General features: G+C 40.0%; 1 protein-coding gene across 1 annotated transcript in view; it reads right to left on the reverse strand.

Annotated features, from left to right (window-relative positions):
• suclg2 (succinate-CoA ligase GDP-forming subunit beta) overlaps positions 1-22,163 on the reverse strand; it is a 101,448-nt gene extending 79,285 nt beyond the window's left edge. Inside the window, exons 1-2 of the mRNA XM_085158706.1 lie at positions 22,005-22,163; positions 4,415-4,556 (exon numbers count right to left, since the gene is read on the reverse strand). Coding sequence (XP_085014832.1) covers positions 4,415-4,556; positions 22,005-22,088 — 226 coding nt within the window. The 5' untranslated portion in view covers positions 22,089-22,163. The remainder of the gene's footprint in view (positions 1-4,414; positions 4,557-22,004) is intronic.
• Between the last annotated feature and the right edge of the window lie 1,224 nt (positions 22,164-23,387).

Consider the following 23,387-nt stretch of genomic DNA (forward strand, 5'->3'; position numbering starts at 1 on the left):
ATTTAACCACTTCATGGTTAAGAGAGGAGAGCAGAGAGGAGTGTTCTAGTTGGTGTGAATGTTTGAGTGTTTGTGTGCTCATAGAAGCAAGCCTACTCCATGAATGTCATTCATCTGTTCCCGTGCTTCAATGTTTGATGAGTTCATTCAATTGTGTGTACACCAGGGGTTCACAGCAGGACATCGCCTCAATACCGAAATCCATGTGAGCCACTCTGATCAGCTCAGATACCCCAAACATCCATATCTTTTGCAGAGAGCCATACCACGTGTCCTCTACAGTGGAGAGCCATGAAATAGATCATCCTAGGCTGGCTCCATTCCCTGCCTTCCCGTCACACCCTCAGACACAAAGCTTGGCACAGCCTCGGCTTGTATATCAGCACCACAAATCTCAACTAAAGACTATTAATCTCTGTCTTTTTTACTTTCTAACACATTTATGTATGACCTAAAATGGCCCAGACAAAGTCAGTCAGTGTGTGTCTGAAGAAATGAACCATATGTGGATGCTCACTTGCATGCTTTATTAGCGAGCCAGCAGTAGTCAAAGGGCACTAAAAGTGCAAGACACACACAGATAAGGACCAACCAAAGCCCAGTGCATGAATAGAGATATTAGGGCAAAGCTGCTCTGAGGGACTATGGGAAGCAAGGGATTGGATAACCAAGCTGACTTGAAATTACTGCAAAAACTTGGGTTAACATATTTGTTGTCAGGGACACTGGAAATGCATTAGTAACATAAAAAAAGGTCCCAGTCAGCTGCGGGAGCTGTAATTTGAATGTGTTCCTACCAATTTTCAGCTCATAATTTTGTGACTGCTCATGCGATTTGTTTATGATATGATAAGAAATAAGATCAATAAAACTACATGAAATTGAGAACTGGTGACTGTGGAGGCCACAATGCTAAACTGATACTAAGAGTGCACCAAGATAATTTCCCAAACCCATTTCTCCACTATTAGCACTTTAACTGATGATGGCAGGATGGAAGTTGTTTATGCCATATGACCACAATCCAAATGTAATTTGTAAATGGACTGATTCTTATATAGCACTTTTCTATTCTCCTGGAGCGCTCAAAGCGCTTTATACAACATGTCACATTAACCTACTCACACCAGCATTTTCTTCTATGCGTTAAGTCAGGGGTGGGAGAACTCCAGGCCTCAAGGGCCGGTGTCCTGCAGGTTTTAGATGCGTCCCTGATCCATCACAGCTGATTTAAATGGCTAAATTACCTCCTCAACATGTCTTGAAGTTCTCCAGAGGCCTGGTAATGAACTAATCACTTGATTCAGGTGTGTTGACCCAGGGTGAGATCTAAAACCTGCAGGACATCAAGAATCAAGCCAAGCAATGTTTTTCCAATCTTCTCTCTAACTTTAATAAGTCAGTGCAGGTTATCTTCATGTTCTTAGCTGACAAAAGTTCCACCCGGTGTGGTCTTCTGCTGCTGTAGCCCATCTTCTTCAAGGTTCTATAATGTTTTTCTTTCAGAGATGGTCTTCTGCATACCTTGGTTCTAACGAGTGATTCTTTGTTTCCTTCCTGTCAGCTTGAAGCACTCTGGTCATTCTCCTTTGTAAGGATGGGTATCGTTTAGGTTTTATCCGATACCAGTACCAAACCGGTACTTTTGAAACGGTGCCGGTGCTTAAACGATGCTCGAACCGGTACTTAAAGAATGGAGAACACACACTTTGTCCAAAAACCTCTCATGTTTAGCTGTTTTTTTTTGTAAAAAGTTAACAATGTTAGCCTTTTCTGCAGCTATAGGGGATTTATGGCATCACTCTTGGCTGGAAGCAGTGCTTAATCAATGGAATAAAACAAAAACTTTGTCCAAAAACCTCTCATGTTTAGCTGTTTCCCTCTTTTTCTTTGGTCATTTTAGCCTTTTTGGCCAGGGTGAAGGGAGTATCTGCCATCAAACAAGAAGACAGCCGCATGTAACTACGACGGTGTTACAGTGCTAGTTCACCTTACATGCATTAATTTAATAACGTGGTTAGCTTACTCAACGTAAATTACACACGAACAACATTAAGCTACTCACGCAGAGAAGAACGGCTGCTGCTGCCATCATCATCCGTCATCATTTCTGCTACACTGGCAGGGCTAGGGGCAAGGACTGTACTCGTCGGGTTTTTGGGGGATGTTGCAAATTCCGGGTCCGATAACAGGCACCACACCCGCAGTAGATGTGCTCGGTGTGAGCTCTTGCAGCAAGCTATCAAATACGGTGCATTTCTCGGCTTTAAAAAAAAAAAAAACGCTATGCGTCGCCAGGTGTTTCATCAGATTCGAGGTGTTAACTCCTTTGCACAGTATCACCTTAAAGCACTTGTTGCAGGCTGCTGAGTTTGCATCTTTTGCCGTGAAGTACAGCAAGACTTTTGACCGCTTCGCCCTGGGCATTTTTAATCTGTAGCTCTGCTCTAAAAGAACGTACATACCTGAGCCCGCATACTATCCTTGGAAACGTAAAATGATTGGCTAGAATCCAAAGTGTATGACATCTCAGGTAAAAAAAAAAAAAAAGCACAGAAATAAAGCACCGAAATGTGTGCTGCTTTTCGGTCTGGTTACTACCGTTTATGTCAGAACTGGTGCCATAATGGTACCGGATACCGGTACCCATCCCTACTCCTCTGACTGCTGACATGAACAAGTCATTTTTCTCCAGAGAAATGCTGCTCACTGGATATTTCTTCTTTTAAAGACCATTCTCTATGAAATCCAAGAGATGGTTGTGCGGAAAAATCCCAGTAGTTCAGCAGTTCCTGAAATACACGGACCAGCCCATTAACTAATGTGGCACTTACAACCATGCCACATTGAAACTCACTTAAATCACCTTTCAGTATTTGCATGACAAAGAAAACCTGAATATGTGAATGGTTGGTGAGTGCATGTACTGTCAATGGACAAATGCTGTCTGAATTGAGAGCACACAAGCCTTTAAGGCTGTCTGACGGTTTCATTAGACTATCCATTCCACTGTTGTGCTGTAATTTAGATGGTAGTGTGGAATGTAAACTAATGACAGAGCTAGCAACAGAGTGAACCCCAAGTTGTTCCTGATGGCAGGTGAACGCTGCCATTTGTGTTTTAATGTGTTTGTTAATGAGTGAACAAGAAAAACATGGCCTTAAAATTCAGGTATGTGTAAAATAAGCTATGTAAGTGCAGAAAAATTACATTTTACCCTTCGAACTTTTCGGTCCAAGTTTTCTGGCTCTCCATTTCATCCCCTACCAAGCAATATATTCTAGATACTGTCATGAAAATATATATTCTCTTCCCCCTATTCAGTTTATCTTTGCCAGCATCTTAACCAGGGCCACTGAAAGCAGCGCCCCAGGCGCTTGAGCCCAAAGGCAGCAGTAAGAGTGGCACCTCACTGGCTGACAACCAACCTGGAGGCACTATCAGAAAGCTGCTGCTGTAGCTAGAGAGGACACTGAATAAAATATAAAGCTGGGGGTGGAAATACACACTATACGTGTTGGACAATTTGGTGTGTGAAAGGAAAGTAGAACAGGGAAGGTAGAGGACAGATGTAGGTTCACACACATATGTATGTGTGCTTCACACTGTGCTTACAATGCATCTGTGAAAATTTGTACCACAAGTACAAAAACAGAAAAAGAAAAATCACAATTTTGGCCACTACCTTACATAGCATTGTATGACTGTGTGAGGCAGCAAGTTGAATTTTATACAACACACACAGACCCAAACATAAAAGCTTGAGAAACTTAATATGAGAGGTTGCGAAACAAATTAGTATGGATGAATGCCGTGATGAAAAACTGAGCAGGCACTACCACAAAAACACAAGCTCCCACACGTACGCAAACAGCAAAGATGGAATTTAACATGATAAAACTTCGACCCTTGTTAAATTGCAAACACAGCCATTTGCACATTCTGTAGCAGGGCCAAAGAGCCATGCGGCACAAATAGGACCGTTAAGGTTTTACTGGGTACAGCAATACAATTACCGTTTACCATTATACTAACTCATTAAAACTACAGTAAGAGAATAATTAGGAATTAGCTTATGCCTCACTACATCTGTGTTTAAAAGAGAGCTACACATGCAATACAGTCTAGTGCAGTTGCTGAATCTATACTGCATGAAAATAATTGGAAATAACACAATTCTGACCACTATAACACAGACTAACACAGTTTATTTGAGACTGACCTTAAACCTGCTTTTCATTAAATGTGAAAAACTGTGACAGATCCCAAATAATCATTGAACACACAGCTTCAAGTAATGTATCAGTGAAATCCACGAATGAGCACTGGTACAAACCAACATTAAACAACAACGTATTGCAGCTGCTGACATAAGTGAATCACATGTCTCTGTGTATGTGTGTCCTCTACTTACTGAGTCTCTTTGCAGCCTCCAGTGCCTCAGAAGCTGTGTCAGCCACATAGAAGCGCTGGACAGCTACGCCACTCTCTTGCATCAGCTTCTTGCTCTGGTACTCCTGTAGATTCAGCCATCTCCTCGGACTCAACCAGGTGCACTAGATGAAAGTTTGAGGTAGAAAGAGTAAAAGTGTAAATGAAACAAAGTTAATAGTGCAAATAGGTATCCATTTCAAAGGCTCCCACACATCTAACAATGGCAATTTTTTCCCTCACCTTAACATCACCAAGCCTGTCTACTCTGCTGTGTTTTTTTTTTTACATTAAACAATACCAAAACATGTCTAACAACACATAGCATGTATAGGATATATCTTCTACTCCTCTCCTCACTACCCTCCTCCTCTCCAACTATCTTACGCTCTCTTTTCCTGTAATGAGGCAGGCATTTGGGCTTAAATTGCAGGACAGCTAAGGAGCCGTTTGCTCCATCAGCAAGACACTGGTCCTGTCAGCTCCAGCTGTTGTTGCTATTAAAAAGAAATTGGCTTTTTAATGCGACAGTGAGACATAGACTGTGTTAGAGTTAGACTCCCTCTGCACCAGCAGGCTTGTATGTGAGCCTGGATGCAAATGTTTTCACAGCAAAAGTCTTTGGGGAGTCATTAAGAAGAGAAACTCCATTAAAGTAAAGGAAAAACAAGAACTATGAACTAAATCACGGCCGGCACAGAAAGTATGCTTCAGTATTTCTATTTGTCTACCCGGTAAAGATTAAACTTACATCAGGATAACATTAGGACTGCAACACAATATGTTATTGCTGACTCAGTCGAGTTAAACTGAGATGGGATGCTGTTAGACAATACATTAGTTATTCAGGGACACCTGCGTGAGCATAAGGGCCACATAAGTGATCTAAAATGTAGAAGACAATGATCACTTGTGACACTGTAAAACAGTCTATAATCCACAGCTTTTGTGTACTATTGAAACTCTGTTAGTAACAGACTGTCAAAAGATCAATGCAACAACGTCAAATGCTACAAACCAGGAACTGTGCTTAAGGAAGCATTGTCGATGTCTCAATGACTCATGGCAAGAAGAAAAAAAAAAAAAAAAACAAAAACAAAAAAAAAACCCACAATGCTATTTTGTCTAAAGTTTATGACATAAGTCTGATCTAACAAATTATTTATAGACTTTTTTTATAAACAGACTAAGGATTTTTGTTGTGGTTAAAAAAACAAAAAACAAACCCATAACAGAATCATGTTCTTCTGCGTACTAAGTCATGTTTAACTATTTGGACCTCTTCAGATTATGGTAAAAATATTTGCAAGCAAGCAAACATGTTTATATGTTTCTTGCTCACACTTGCAAACAGCGTGAGACCTGTGTGCAGTGAATGAATAATGTAGCTTGAATTCAAGAGGAATAAAGACAGAGGAGCAGAAACTACATTTTTGAAAGCTTCTTACAGTAGGGACCAAACAGGCAACAATAGCAGCCATTTTTTGTTCACTTGAGCGCACGCACATGGACTGTGTCCGCATTTTTAGGCTGCAATTTGATTCAGTGGTTCATGGGGCATGAAAAGGCCACTGTGTGTTTTTTAAAGTCATCAGTCACTCCATCATTCACGAAGGGGGAACACACAAGAGTGAGGGAATTGAAATAGAGAGATGTTCTTTCAACCATTTACTGATAGAGGGAGTAAAATGTAACCCCGACTAGCACTTAATGGTTATTAGTGATTAAAGGATAATGATCTTGACATGGTCGCTTAAAGGGGCAATAGCCAAGTTAAACCTTTTCAATCTACAATCATCGGTGGACCTCGACTGAAAACAAAACTGCAAGACCAGTAATCCACAATTCGTGCCAAAACCAATCCTTTCTGTGCCACAGCACACTATTAGCATGCTTTCTCCATTCCAGCTCTTGTGAGAGCCTGTCGAGAGACTTCATTACAGCCAAAATAGGTTGTTTTCTTGGAGCGCAGCGCACGCTGATATATACTGGCCTACACTAAACAGGGGCATGTGCAGGTCACCTCTGCAGTACTGTTTGTAATACTACACTATTTATATGTTTTAGCTATTACAGCTTGTACTGTACACATATATGCTTCCAAGTCTATTACCCATATCCCTCTAATGCAGCACATTCTGATAATGTCATTCTTTCACAGTGCGTGGATGGGGTTCAAAGGAAGGGCAGGAAATTAACTGCACTGTGTGGTATTGGCCAAAAACTTGGCTGACGTATATGACTTTAAAACTTTACTCTTTTTTTCTGCCTGTCGCTCACTCCTTTATGTCCACTTTAGCGGAAAATCTCACACAGCCTTAACAAACCAAGCTGCAAAACACATTTCCTCTGTTTTGCCGACTCACTTGACTGCTGTCAGGCCCTCTCTCTTAAAACATCCACTTCCGTTGCCACCCAACTGTTTGCCCCAGGAGGATCAGCTCTGCTGCCTAAATGAATATCTCCATCTGTCAATCTTTTACTCTATAATGGGCTTAAACGAAAGTGGCAAATGGGACCCTTCCCAGGGCCAGGTTAAACACCTTAATAGGAAGTATCATCAGATCACACCAACACGTATTAACCAGACAGCTAAATGCTTTGATCCGAGTGACCTAAGACGCATCACAGTATGGTCAAATGGTATGTATACAGATACTTGCAAAGTATCCAAGCTCTTATGCTCATCAGTAATGCCAGTGTGTAGTCAAGCTCAACTACACAAGTGCAAGTTTGTGCATGAAACAATTTCATGTATTAGTCTGCAGTGTATTATTGTAACTTGAGGTTTCATTTTTACAGAGGTTAAGAGTCATCCACAAATACATCAGCATCATAAAACAGCATACTAATTGTTTGAGTGTCTGTACCAGTGACTATTTTCATTAACAGTTACCATGTCAATTACTTTTTGTCCACTTAATCTGAAAAAAGAAAATAAAAAAACCCAAAGTGTCAGTGTTTATTCTCCTCCACAGGAGGCATCTTCAACTATCTTTGACTTATGCATATATTATTAGAAACACTGTTGTGGTCTAGAAAAACTACTTAGGAAAGTTAAATAAATTCAAACTAATAAGGCTTCACTGTCACCCAAAGAAAGGGTGAGCGAGGGTGAAAAAGATATCCAGACTTCCTAAAATAACAACCCCTGCATACTGAGAAAGTCAGGTAGGGATTGAGGTGGCCCTCCAGGCACTGACAGTTACCTTGGGCAAAACACCAGAGAATGGAAAGAAACCTGAGGCACATTTTACTGTGTCGCAGATCCACAGACAAATAGTCTGTATCAAAGATGGGCTCTTACTACTGCCGATAACAATATAAAAATGGGAGACAAATTAATGTAAAAATCCACATAGTGAAGTAATGTAGGATGGTGTTGAGCAAACATGCACCTCCATAACGAGGTCACTGTGCCTTGGCATAAAATCTTCAAGTAAGGGCTGCTGATTAATGCTGAAGTCTTATTTAAAAGTTTGCAGGTCAATATTTAAATCATGTTTATTTGATGCTTATTTAGTTGCCGAATCTGGAAACTTGAGGTCATCAATATAACCCTGGTTCTCTGAGTAACATGGGTGAGACACAAAAGAAATGCTATGAAAGTGAACAAAAGTAATTCATGAAAATTTTGCACTGGATTTTCTTGAACTTTAAATATAACACCAAGTTTGGGTTTTGGGGAGCAACAAAATGTACCGCTGTAAAAGAAGTGATGGATTTACAACAAGGATACACAACAGCGTGACTGCAAAGGAAATGCTGCACAATAATCTTTATCACAGTGTTGCAATTACCGTTTCTTAATTATTGCTTTCATTTCATTTTCAATTTACTTTGTTTTAATTAAAAAAGAAACATCAATTAACTGCCCGGCCTACACTACTACTTCTTTTTTTTTTTAAATATTTAAACAGAGAGGACGGTACATTCGATCACTGACAGATCTTAAAGTACAGGAACATTTTAGTTAACTGTCATTCTGTAAGGCTAATATTTATGCAAGGCTATTGCATGAACTCTGGTATTTCAAAGTTGAGTAACAGGAAAACAGTAAGGCTTAAAGAAAAGTGTCAAATGGGAATTACAGTATTGCAAAACCTTTTATATTAGCCAATTCCCCAGATGCTGCAACTCAGGATACAGATATATTTGCCACCTTAACAACAGATACTGTGAACCATATAAAGATATCACTACTTTAAAATTCCTTTCAGACTAATCATTGAAACAGTTATGGTTTCAGCCATTTCTAATCCTGCACTCAGACAAGAAAGTCATGATAGTGCTGACATCTTGACAGGAAGAGAAATAATCTGAGTACTGCATGGTTGCCCTGGAAAATAAAAATAAAAAAGCTGCAAGTGTTAATGACAGTATGGCAGTAAGGCAGGGAGGCAAGCAGGCAGCTGGCCTGCAGTCCCTTGAGACACACTCTCTACAGTAATTATCATCAGCAGCACTCTAGAGACGATCCTACACAGTCCTTCAGCCTAACTACTGCTCTACTTATTCTTAATGCACACACAAAGATGACAAGAATAGACACAAGGTTTGCTGTGCACAATGGTGACTAGACTAGACAGTGGCACAAACAAAGTTGTATGCAATGGGCCCAAGATGGGATAAAGTATTCAGAGCAAACCTCTCTACAGACAAAAGCACTCAAGATCTCTCATATGGATGCATCTAAGTGAAGGAAGTGGGGCACACTGGAGAAAGAGAGGTGGAGTGGTGACAATGATAAATAATGATCTCTATATTAATATATGAAGTTAAGGTAAGAGGGGGCAGAAGAAAAAAAAAACTGAAGGAACAATTTCCTCTGTAAATCAAAAAGTAAAAATGTCCCCTTTCTCACTCCAGCCATACTTTCAAAGAACTTGGCCCACTGACAAACCATCGCAGGCCCACACAAATTGTCTCTGGTTTTCCCTTCAGGACAGGAACACGCAAATGACCAGGAGGTAGGAATAACCCCAAACTAACCACAAAGTCATACAGTATTAATGCCATACCACTCTATTATTAGCTCAACCTTGTCTTCTTTATACCTGTGCAGCTGCATTTTAGATTTGATGCAAAAGCACGGAAAAATAACTTAACTATAAAATTTAAATTAGGCAGAGGAAAGGGAAGCTGAAGTTAAACTGAGTAAGCACTTATTCTGAGAAAGATTTTGCTTTTGGCATGCTTGCAGCAAGAGTCCTGACATTCAGCGAGTGATCAGAAAATGTCACAGCAATACACTGTAGAAAAGATGGATCCTAACAGGGCTTTTCATTTAATGCTAAAAGCAAACATCAAACATCTAGCCATATCTTGATGGGTTGTCTGCTTACTTACTTGATCAACATTTTCATTTTCTTCCCTTTAACACAGTAAAGTAAAACTCCACAAAGTATTGGTGCACAAGGTTATTGCTGTAAACTGCAAATAAGATTAGTCTAGAAAAGTACGGTAAAAGAGAGGAGCTTTGCACACGCTTATGTTCTGATGGAATTGCAAAAATAGAAAAATCAAAAAATCAAAAAATATGCCTTAAGTGAGTCAGTGCTCAGTGTACTGTGGTTATATTAGATTTGAAAGACACGATGAAGTGTAATTAAACAAATAGATGAAGTGCCAAAGAGCCTTGAGAAGTACAAAAAAAAAAAAAACCTTACATGGCCCTTTGCTCCATAAGTATCTGCAAAAACGATTCACATCAAAGGCACCTTATTAGATAGTTAACATAAATGAAAGAATTGCAAAAAGGTAAACAAATCTAAAAACCACAGTTCATACGCTGAATTCCCTGCACTAAATTCTGATGAGATTTACACGCAAAAAACAAACAAGCAAACAAGAATAGTTGAAATGAGCAGAATAGACATGCAGGCGCTCTCTTTCCAGAACACTCACTGGTTGTGCCCTCGCACAAAGAGGCACAGGGAGGACAGATAGTGCTATGGCAGCAGATGCATCAGATTGCCAAGTCCTTGTCGCAGCTGTACTGATCCACCAGTGGTGTTGAAGGACAAAATCTTGGTATGTACAACACTAGTCCCAAAACACCTCTCTGGCTGGACCATATGGTTATCAGCGCTGCATCGTGCAACATCAGGACTTCTCTTCCTCCTAAGAGGCACAGAATTGTGCAGTCTCATGCTTAGTTGAGAGCAGGATGCACAATGTCAAACAACACTTGTTGTGAGAAATGTCACCACAGTTAGGGTATGTCTGATCTTGGCACTTTGCAAAGTCATTTCAAGACATGCCACTACTTTGTCATTTGCCCTTCTGTTAAACTTAAGGAGTCAATATCCTAGGGCTAATTTAGAGCAGTTGTCTTTATCACTATGAGAGTAGAACAATGTCAAAAAGTCACCATCTGACAGAGCAGTTCCAGCTCCCTTGAAAATTTATTGGAGCCATAAGCCTTAATTTACAGGGGAAGGTTACAAAGCAGGCAATCACCTCTGATCAGGCCCATAAACAGCCGAGAGTCAATGCTGCACTGCTCGTCAATCTGTTACTCAAAAATTCAAAGGGTTGACACGGCGGGTCAAACAACACATTTGTTTCTTGGAAGTAAGTCTAGACAGGATCCAGGGAATAGTGAGTGAAGATGTGATTCTGCCTTGGCAGGTGTTAACAGTACAGGAACATTATCTCTCAACACAAGCGATTTATCTTACAAGAGACTTCAGCACTGCGGCTGTAAAAGAAAGACCCCGCCACACGTTATCTTTTGGCAATGTAATGAAATTCACGTATCCTCGTTGTAATTACATCTTACATATGTACTCACAAAATATTAAATAGCATATTTAAAACGATTCATTTGATTATTGAAAAATCAAATTAAGAGTGGTTCTGACTCCATTGTTTATAATGCTCCCCACACTGCTGCACATGTAGCAGTGGTGCACAGTTAAGCAGTGTCTTCACCTTATGTTAATATTTTTTCAAAGAGGTTGCTGGAAAGTTCATAAAAATGACCAGTTACCCATATCTATATAACTAAGATGTTGTATGCAAAGTATAATTTTGTTAGGTACATCTCTTCAACTGCTCATTAACACAAATTAGCTTATCACATGGAACCAATTCATTGCATTTAGGCATCCAGACATGGTCAAGAACCTGCTTTGGTTCAGTCTGAGCATTAGTATGAGGAAAAAGCTGATTTAAGTGACTATTAATGTGCCACAGTTGTTGGTGCTAGACAGGCTGGTGTAACCATTTCAGAATCTGCTGATCTACTGGGGTATTTCCCCACAACCATCACTAGTGTTTACAGAGGTCTGAATGGCCTCTTGATACCAGAGATCACAGGAGATCGAATCCTTCAAGCTGATAGGACGGCTCAAATAACCACTTGTTACAACTGTGGTGTGCAGAAGAGCATCTCTGAATGCTCAACGCATCAAACTTGAAGCATAGGGCTATAAAAGCAGAAGACCACACACACACACCAAGTGCGAGCTAAAAACATAAAACTGAGGTACAGTTCACATAGGGGTGGCTGTAGCTCAGGAGGTAGGGCAGGTCACCTACTGATCGGAAGGTTGGAGGTTCGATCCCAGGCTCCTCCAGTCTGCATACCAAGTATCCTTGGGCAAGATACTAACCCCAATGCATCCAATGTGTGTTAGAAAGCACTCGGTATAGAGGTAGTGCTCGTGAGAATGGGTGTGACTGGGTGAATGTGGCGTGTTGTATAGAGCGCTTTGAGTACTCTGGGAGAGTAGAAAAGCGCTATATAAGAATCAGTCCATTTACCATAGGACCGTGTGAACTGTATTTGGTTTGTACAGCCGATCTGAGTATTGCTGCTGGATTGATGCCGCGAAGACAGCTGTGAGTCCAAAACGGGGTCCAAACCCAGTACTAACAGGATGTAACTAACAAAGTGTCCAGTGATGCATAAAGAAAATCATCTGATAAATCAATTTCACTATTCCCCCCCCCCCCCCACCAAAAAAAACCTCTAGTCCCCAGCTAGCCCTATTATAACATTTATTCAAACAAGCTCAGCAGCTTTCCAAAAATATTACCTTTGTAACAGTTATATTAAAACCATTCTTAAAAACAGACAAACAAAGCGGTAATAAAACTCAGTACTTTATGGAAACTGTTATATAGAAATGTGAGCAATATGAGAACCTAATGGTATCTATTGTTACACTAGTGATGAAGTGACTTTGTGAAGAGGCTGCACTGAAGCAGGAGACGTACTTTAACAGGAGCCACTGTCAGTCATCACCTTTCAGAACTCAATAAAAATAAATAAAAACGAATAACCTTACATTATCTCACTGAATTATTTACTTAGTAAGTTTATACATTATATATACACAGATAAATCTCTTACATACACTGTGAAGAGCTACATTAAGGCAGTAAACAGCTGCACTGAGTCAGAAATGCACAAGACACCATCCCACTTACAAAAAGCCTATCATCAATCAAAAGCCCTGATGGCAGGACAAAGTGAGTTCCATTACAGGAAATTTTCAATAAGTCAACCCTGGATTGATCCTTACTAGTTTCTATGCAAAAATAAAGAAAGGCTATTGACAACATTAGAGAGACTAAGGCAATTTTAAGCAGGCATATTCATGAGGACACTGCAAATCTGTATCGATGCAACCTGCGTGACACTCCTGTAAGAGCTCTAAAGTTTGCAACAGTCTAATCAGGGCGTTTCAAAGGGGCTTTTGAAATATTTAAGCATTATGAAAGACCTCTTTTTTGTTCTTTTAATGACTGCTTAGAATTCCTAACTTGCCAAATTCTGAAATGGTCTGCTGTGTTTATTTTATTCTCCATTTTCAGAAAAAAGCAGACTTTTTTTTTATTAGAGATGCATCAATCAATCCCCGATTTAAATCAACCGATTTCCAGCATTCTCAGTACAGACCAATGACCAGCCAAACAGCCTCCCAGATGTTTGATTACAAGCTGGTCTATAGTTGCGCGCACATTTAAATCCACAAGCTAACATGTCTTTACCATGGAAACTCTTCACTGTGAGTGAGGACATAAATTCAAGTACAGATGGACGAGTCTGAAAAACATTTATAAAGACAAACGTAGTCTGATGCTTAACTCCTCTGCATCACCTGAACGTGGACATTTTAAAGAAGCTAACAAAGGAAAAGTAGCTAAAGCTAAACTCAATCTAAACCTCAGAAGTCAGCAGCCTCAGCATGAGCAAAGGACCAAAGCAGTTATGAGGAAAATTATGGAGAGAGATTTATAGAGTTAAAAAGAAAACAAGGTCGATATCTTACCTCTGAAAAAAAATGATGTAAGAAACTGACATTGGTTTTGTTATATAAATCTGTTGCACCTGATTTAGTCTCGTAAAGTCAAATACGTCAGGTGAAGATGAATGTACAGCAGCTCACTTTCAGTTAAGTATTTATGCCGGTTTCTAATATCGGAGCACTTTATTTTCAGATGAGTAAGTGAGAAAAGATCCTTAAACTTATAGTAGTTTGGGAAAAGTTGTGAAGTTTAATAATGTCATACAATTATTAAAATGGAGTTATGCAAAAGTTAATTTTTGTTTGTATATGCTGTCAGCTGCAGCAAACTGCCATAGGTGCACTGCTACACCTAGACTCTATTACAGTGAAAACAAAGAATTATGTTTTTATCTCCAGTAGGAAGAAAGCTCTGCAGCTGGAAATGTGAATCTGCTGGTCCCCCTCCTTATTACATGAAAGTATGTCTGCAATGAACTGCCAAAATATCTAGTGGATTTTAACTACACATATACAGTGTTTTACCTTCACCTCCTGACTTTTCATATAAAGCACCATTATGAGATTTACATTTGACAGCTATTGAATTCACGCTCCCTTAAGGATGAACTGTGATATCTCAGGAGAGCCACTGATAAGTTGGACATTTATGAACATATACATCACCATTACCAATGTGCCAATCACCCCCAGCTGTACTTTGATATTCTGAAATAATTAACAGATGTTAGTATGCTAATGTGCTTGAATAAGAAGACAGAAAAACATAACTGGATGCTGCTATGGTAAAACCATAATTGCCAACAGGCCAATGTAAATGAACACCAGCATGTCCTGTACATCAAACACAAACCAAACAGCAGATCTACTTCTCCCACACTGTCACCATGATTCATGGGGAAAAGAAAGACAGACACAATGACATTCAGAGCTGTAATTATTTTAAAGATCCAATTAAAGATAGGACAAAGGACACTTTGTATCCATTAGTTTTCCCAGTAGGTAGCACTAAACCTCCATCCCTGATGACATCTGGAACTCAACATTTAAAGAATAATGAGCGTCAAAAACAATGGTCTGTGCCTTTAAAATCATTCTTATTAGTTCAAGTGCTGAAGCACATCTTCATCCAGTTCCCCAGACACGTATTAAGCCCAGTCCTGGATTAAATTTTTAAAAAAATATCGACTGAAGAAAAGACCTTGAACTAGGCTTAATACATGTCTGGGAAACAGGTCCTCAAAGCAAGACCAGCAGTTTTATGGCACATAAAACATATTCTGAAGTTTTCCTAGTTTGTAAGGCTGTCAAACCAGCAAACACTAGAAAATGAAAGGTCAGCATCAATAAACTAAAGATAAAATACATTCCTCAGTGCCAAGTCCACGTGCAAGCTCTGTAAAAAGAACAACAGATTGTTTTATCAAACAGCATCTGTAATTGCAAAAAGGATTCAGTTTCATCTAGTGCATGAATGCACTGCTGCCACATGCTCAAACCTAAGCACATATAATGCACAGGCAGAAAAAAGGGGAGCTCTGATGAAAATCTAATAACATTTTTCTCATCAAAAAACATTTCTTTGGTTTTAGCTACACCAGGTCACAGTCATCAGGGACTGGGCAAAAATATTCTAGAACATTTACAATTAGTCTTCAGCACATCCTGTTTAGATTGTATTAGGCAAGCAGACTAGCATTAGACTTCAGTTGCGTTTCAAAGACGTGCGGAATATATTGTCTTTAACCTCCTAGGACCTGGCATCCACATATGTGGACATCACATTTTGGGTTATTTAGACTAAAATACTCAATGCTGCTCTACATGGGCCTGATATCCACTTACAAGGACATTATACAGCTATTGTTCTATCAAAATTTCAAACGAATATCCTCATATGTGGATCTCATTTTTCTTAAAAACAAAAATAATGTAAAAAAAAAAAAATCTGTTAATTCTTTGTTTTTACATTCATTCAGTTTTGACTTATTAACTTGAAATTTCGACTTAGCTCTGCCAATCAGTGATCTACGTGAATGAGCTCACTTTCTTGTTACCCGGGAGCATATGGCACAGAGTAACACGCACTCAAAACTGGATCGCAACAAATTGGCGCTTTCGCGAGTACGTTTGCTGATAGTAACGCCATGTGATTCAGCTAATAACACAAGGATTTCATCATTTTTGAAGCCACACTGAAAATAATCAGCAATCTGTGCATTCATGACTGGATGTAATACCGGTAGCTTAGCTGTAGCATTTGTATCTGAGGGCTTCAGCTTCCGGGTAACAAGGAAATGACATCATTCACGCAGATTACTGATTGGCAGCAATGACTGTTGATTGGCAGCGCTAACTCAAAATTTCGAGTTATTAACTCAAAGTTTTGAGAAAAGTAACTCGGAATTTCGAATTACGGATCCTTTTTTTTTTAGTGGTGGAAACGGGCTTCCATATTCAACTGTTGATTTTTTAGACTTTTTTTTGCTGGATCTGGTTTTGTCTTCTAAATAGAAACTAATCAGTGTTTTTTGTGTATTTTTACAAATTCCATGCTACAGCTTCAGAGTGATAACTTTGTTTTTCTTTAAGGAAGACTATAAAAGGACAGTAGAGTAGAATAAATGCCCAATTTGCATATATGCCTGGGGGAATAACGAAATACCAATATATTCTATTCTACTTTACATAGAATATAACAAATAAGCATATTGATATCAGATATGCTTTGTATATCTGTTAAACCTAGTTTCAGGCTTATCTAGACACTTTACAGACAATATCACTAACTTGAGGACTGGAGCGGCATGTACTTCAAGCAGCTGCAGCTTATCACACACTCAGTGAAAAGTGGCACCTACTTCTCACAACAAGAGCTGACAAGGCCAGATTTTTAAATGAGGTTTGGTTGGCACACCGCTCTCCCCACTCATGCCCTCCCATGCACATCTTTTTTGTTATTGTTGTTATTATGTACAGAAACAATTACTTTTCAGGACAACAGTGTGTTTCAATACTGATCCATTAGACCGTATACAAGGACATTCTTCTTTAATGTATCACAATAGAGTTAAGCATTTTTGAGCAATTTTGGCAAAACACTGACATGTTATTATTGGCTGTTAAGTCCCATTCTTTCTGCACAAAAATGAGTCCTTACTCTCACCTATTACAAACCAATGCACTTGTTCCAAACTGCGAATCACAGTCACCGAATATCACATATTATTAAGTGGTATTCCCAGATGTCTGGTGAGGTTAAAATCCTCATTATTTGTCATGGCCAGTCCCTAACCCTTTGAAATGACACTGCCTAATTAGTTAAGACAAATGACTGCAGACTTAATTAACCAGAATGCTCCTTAAGGGGCATTATCAAATGTTTAAGAAATTAACAGATTGCCAGTTCATCAATTCTATGTAATTGATTTGTTCCCATTCAGGTTATGAACTCATCTCTTTCCCCCATCCATTCAGCTAACCATCCGAGAAAAATTAAAAGGGGAAATTTATAGTGTCCACTCGCACGAGCACATGCTGAATCACATTGAGCAGTCCTCTGTGCGACTATCAGAGTCACTGCTATACTGATTGCACAGTGTTACTCTGTTAATGAGGTGGCACTTGGCTACTTCGTTGCATCTCATAAATACAAACTGTCTTGCGATAAGACAAGCACTGCGTAGTACGCTGTGCTAGAGGTGACATAAAATAAGAGAGATGGACGACGCGAAGAAGCTGTGTTCACAAACATGCCAGTATGAATCACAGCCATGCTTTCCATTTAAAGCAGCACGAGTATGCCTCATGAAGCTTTGGTGGACTAATTCAAAGAGCCTTATCTGCTCTAATTAATATAGTGCTTGAGTGTTCGTGGCACAAGTGCCTCTCTCTACCCCTCAACTGTGGCAGTGCCTCTATAGATTTGGATGAAAAGCATGAATAGGTTATTTAGTTTATCAAAAAAAAATTAATAAATAAATGATTGCAGGTTACATAACTCCCTTTAAAAAGTTATGCATGTTAAAGCGTTTCAAATGATTGGCCTATTCATTCTGTTGTAGCTACCAGAGAAAGGCGCTTTATACTATAGGACTTTACCTTTCTGATCACATGGACAAAACAAATAAATAAAAAAAGTGGTAAATTAAATTTGGGTCTGGTTATTGCACAAAAGATGCGCTGTTGCTCTTATTACTGCTAGCAGCCACTTGTAGCTTTTTTTTCCCCTTGCCTTTTAAAAAGCTATGGTCACGCTCAGACCATTTCAGTAAGGAGAGAGAAATGACATCTGCCTGTTACAGAGCCGGGGATAGAACAGCGGAGCAGAGATAGAGACGGAAGCAGTAGAGCATGGCTCCAGGATTTAGATCAGTGAGATTTGCATCATTGGCAGGTCTTTAGGCAGGGCAGGTCTAATCTCCTGCAGACAGGCTTAAGAAAGGAAAACCTGACTGTTGTGTCTCTACAGATAGGGAGTTCAGTAATTAGCATAGTTAATATGAGTCAAATTCAAAGGTGTCAGGTCTAAAGGGAAGATAATGCAGTAAATAAGGAGAAGTTAATACAAGGATGCGCAACTGTGGCAAAGTTCAGTCCCATATGTCTGTGAACTTTGCCACAGGCACAAACCTTCAGTCATAGCTCATGAATTGCAAAAGCCTTCCCCTTGTGCTTTAATAACCACGCACTGCTTTTAGCTGATGGCTTAATTATCTCGGTGGTCAATAAGTTCAGATTAATATGCCGTCACCACTTTAAAAATGATCATGGCATGCATGCCAAGGTTAAGCAGGCGAGATGGTCGATATCTAGGCAAAACTGTGCAAAGAGTACTACAGCGTACTTATTACAAGTGGCAGCAGCCATTGTGCTCTGTAACACAGTCTCTTCACTCAGGCAGTGCTAGTGGAATCACCGTCTTTATGGCACAGAGAGATCAGCCAGCCAGACCCCGTCAGAATTTTCAATGAATCGGATTCCTATGACTCGCACAAAGGGTAGTTCCAGGAAAACTCAATCTTTGAAGGTCTCATTTCACAGATGATAGAGAAGCTGAACATGATCTTCAATATACTGCACTTTTAATGAATTACGCCTGTCAGCCATCACTGACATTGTTTTCTCAAGTAATTTTCAGCATTACTCCCACTTCTCCCTCATTATCGACACTGGAACAACAGCATAAGTTAAGCTGATAGGAGCGCATTTACTCATTGCAGAGGCTGGCAACATTTCCTAATGACTGCAGCCGCTCTAAATTATTGAAAAAGCCTAAGCACCTCACCAGCTACAGAAATGGCTATTAACCTTGGCGAACGATATTCAAATCCAGTTAGAGCCAACTTCGTCCTCCAGTATCCCTTGCGGGGAGGAAATGTAAATGTGTTCTTGCTGAGACAGATGGGGGAGCCTCCCGTCGTTTGAAGTTCCAGAAAAAGAAGCCGTTGCAAGCAGAGGGCTCTCCACCCTGTTCTGTAAAATATTCAGGACTGAGTCTCATTGAGACACCTTTCTTCCCAGTGTACCCCTTCAAACCACGCTGGGCTTCAGCACAGTTGGGGTATTACCAAGCACGCTCGCCACACAAAAAATAAAATTTAGCAAAGGTTTACAAATTCATCCCTGTGCAGCGACAGTGAAAAACAACCCGAGGATTATCTCGGTGTGCAGACAAGAATTCAGGAGATTTGATTTATGAGAGAGAAAGAGAGTGTGAGAGAGGAAAAAAAATAACATCTCACTCCTCCTTTAAGGAGTATCTTGGAGCCTAACCATCTGAATATTGCAATGTCCTGTGCATTGTTGGTGACAAATCATTGCAAATTGAATTCCACAGCTTAGCTGACATACTGTCAAAGCTGATTTGATTTTATTGTAGCGATACCTGACTGTTAATCTGTTCAGGACCTGATACTGTGCTACACACCAGAGAAAATCCCCGATCATTACTCTTATCACCTGGCCCGAACGAGAGAAAGAGAGAGACAGAAGCGAAAGAAGTGAAAGAAGCAGAAGACGAGCAGGTAAAGAGCCAGTAAACATGAGATAAAAACTTTTGTTAGAGTTTACTTTTTAAAGGAACAGTTCAGGCCAGGTCTCAGGCCTCCACTGACATATCTAAATTTTTCCTTATGCAGATAGGCTGGTTATTGATGCAGGTTCCCCAATTTCAGAGATATTTCATGTAGTTGGTGCTGTAAGTGCTAAAAAAGAAATACACTTCTTTTTCCACCCCTGGCTAGCAAGATAGCCAGTTGGAAAAACAGAAGTTGGAAAGGCCAGATTTTAAACGCCAAATGACCTTTCAAAATAAGAGCGAAGTTGTCATCCACTAGCAAACTGACAGCTGCTTTCTTAGATGGATGAAAAATATATATTTTTTAAATAAATAAAAAAACACTTATATTTGATATATAATAATAGCAGATTTAGTGATCCTGTAGAGCAAGTTTTTAAAAAAAAAAATGAACTAATGCTGGAGGAAAAAAAATTATAATAATTGCAGCCTTTACAGGGGCTCCCATTCCCTGCTCTAAGGAATGTGTTGGTGGAAAATGAGAAAAGAAATAATGGAAATGTTTCATGCAATTTTTTGCCTTGGTTGGGACACTTTTTTATTTAGGTAATAATATTAACCAAAGGTTTTCAATCATGAAAAAAACAACAACACAGACACAGACACATGGCTAAATAGAAGGCACAGTGTGAACAGCACATTATCAAAGCAGCATCCAATCCAAGATGTTCCGGCAAGGTAAGCTGCAGGTTCCCCACATTTTGGAAGGACTCAGAAAATAATGCAGCTATGTGCAATAGCCACATGAAGAAAAGGGGGGGGGGGGGGGGGGGGGGGGGGGAGGCCTGACGCACAGATATATGCAGGTTTATAATCGAAGTAAAGTGTGGGCCATTACTTGGCCTCTCTATAGCTTAGTAATGTTTGCAGAGAAGCAAGCAACTAGTTTAACACAAGACATAACAAAAACATAACAAAAAGAAAACCTCCATGCGTTTCTGACAATACTTTGTAATAAGTCATAATATTAAAGCGGAAAAGCAATAATAATGAATTCTGATACTGAGATGCAGCATGTAATTATGTCTAATAGCTTTAGTATTAGGAGCTTACCAAACTAATCTGGACAAATTTGGATAAAAGAAGAAGTTCAATTTACATATTTTCTTTTCTATCAGCATAAAGCACAATTATTTTTCAGTCAATCACCTTTCCAAAAATACTCTACCACACTGCACATGAAATCTGTTTGATGATAAGTTTCCATCCATTTGAATCCATCTGGGAGTAAATATGAAAGGTAAACACAGCATGAGATGTCCCTGCTTTGTCCACCCACTATGGTGATTTGTACTAATGTTCCAAATACCTATGCAGGCACCTGAACCTGAAAGACCAGTTCTCAGATACCGACTGCGCAGAAAAGCATCAAACTGACAGTACAGCATATCATGCTAATTTATTCATCTGTTCGTCCTGGAGCTTTGAAATTTATTATGAAAGCACAACTCTGTGTGACTGGGTTTGTTTGTTAGTCAATACAGTGCAGGGGGTGTGGGGATTTATGTCTTGCAGCTCTGGCAGCATGTTTAAGACTCTTTGCAATTACCAGACCAAATGCTTTGTTTGCTAAACGAGTAACTGTGCAACTGTAAGCATTTGCCACTGTGTACTTAGACAACTCTAATCAGGCGAATTCTGCTGGCTGCTGTTGCCAGCTCACACACACATGCTGAAAGCTCAAAGTGCAAAGGTTAAACTCGGGTCTTATCTGAAATGGGGCCAGGCTGGAGGTTTTGTTCACTGTGACTTTTACTCATCAGAGGTCACACAGCCCACTGTAGAAGTGCTGAACCTAAGCATGCAAAATAACTTACTGACGAGAAGACCCTTGCAGTTCAATTATACGCAATAAAGAAAAATTAAAAATACCTTAAACGCACAAACTTACAGACTCACAGTTATAGTGACAGACAGTGTACACGAGTAAAATTCACATGCAGGAGCGCATTAGAAAAGCTTTACTCAAACAAGCTCTTGCCGAATAACTATCATTTGTAGAGCAGCGCGTATATTTAACAGCCTCCATGATTAGAGCTACTGCAGGACTTGAAGACGGCATTGTTACGTCACCTGTGAACTGTCACACTGTTCAACTTTGATCCGTCAAACCTCTGTCCGCTCACACATGCTAACTTGCTAACGCTAACCCTAGCCGTGAGACGCTGACAGCGACGAAGTCACCCAGCCCGAGCAGCAGACCGTAACATCAGCAAGAGAAGCTGTAACGCTACCTTCGCTTTATCAAGAAGTATGTGCTTTGAAGTAGCTATCCTCAGTCCTTTCGCTACAGCCTGGGATGCCATGGAAGCCGCCATGTTGACACGCAAGTCCAACGGGAGATGACGCTGAAAGCGTGTGAGCGATCATAGGTCAAGAATCAGAGGTGGGCGGTGCTTCTAAAAGACGCATGCACATGGTGGAGTCAGGTGTGCACGTTTAGCAGGCATGGACATTGTTGGCGCTTAGTCTAAACTACAGGGACAGAGGTGAGAACAGAGCAGACTAAAAATCTAACGATCTAGCAATTTCTCTTTGTCTAAAATCAAATCCTTCAAGGTGCTTTATATTGTAAAGTTAGGAGTATTACTAGTCCTAACTTGTGACTTCTCTATTCTCTATTACCCAACAATCAGATGATCCTCTATGAGCAAGCACTTAGTGACAGTGGGAAGGAAAAACTCCCTTCTAACAGGAAGAAATGTCCAGCCTGGTATGTGTCCCTCAGTAGACACTGTGCATGATGGGCATCGCTGTTTTGAGCAATCTAGATCTTACTGTGGGCGATCGTGGCTCAAGAGTTGGGAGTTCGCCTTGTAACCGGAAGGTTGCCGGTTCGAGCCCTGGCTTGGACAGACTCGGTCGTTGTGTCCTTGGGCAAGACACTTCACCCGTTGCCTACTGGTGGTGGTCAGAGGGCCCGGTGGCGCCAGTGTCTGGCAGCCTCGCCTCTGTCAGTGCGCCCCAGGGTGGCTGTGGCTACAATGTAGCTTGCCATCACCAGTGTGTGTGAATGGGTGGATGACTGGATATGTAAAGCGCTTTGGGGTCCTTAGGGACTAGTAAGGCGCTATATAAATACAGGCCATTTACCATTTACCATTTAATGAGGTCATCTAAGCATTAGACCAAATACCGTAACTGAGCAATATGTGGGGTAAAACCAAAGATTGTAAAACTTGTTGTTATTAAGTTTTAATGTTCATTTTCTCCCTTACACGTTACATAAGTAATACATGTTAGCGTGTGCAGTGTTACAACTGCCACACAGCACCCTGAGTTTCTGTCCTCAGAATATCTCTGGGAATTTGTGGTTTTTAACCAACTGAAGAGGAGTTTAGATTTTATTATTAAACTCATGTTACACATGCAGGTTTTTTCTTTTCTTTTTTCTAATTTAATGAGCTTTGAATCTTAGGCTACGTTCACACTGCAGGTCTTAATGCTCAGTTCTGATTTTTTGATCAAATCCGATTTTCTTGTCTGCTTGTTCACACTACAAATACAATATGACAGCAAACGCGCTCTAGTGTGAACCCTCAAAGCGGCCCGCATGCGCAAAAGAAGACGTCACACACAACTCGCTCTGTTTAGACCAATGGTTTAGACCCTTAATA

This window comes from Neolamprologus multifasciatus, chromosome 5 (genome assembly GCF_963576455.1).
Source record: "Neolamprologus multifasciatus chromosome 5, fNeoMul1.2, whole genome shotgun sequence".
NCBI classification, from domain to species: Eukaryota; Metazoa; Chordata; class Actinopteri; order Cichliformes; family Cichlidae; genus Neolamprologus; species Neolamprologus multifasciatus.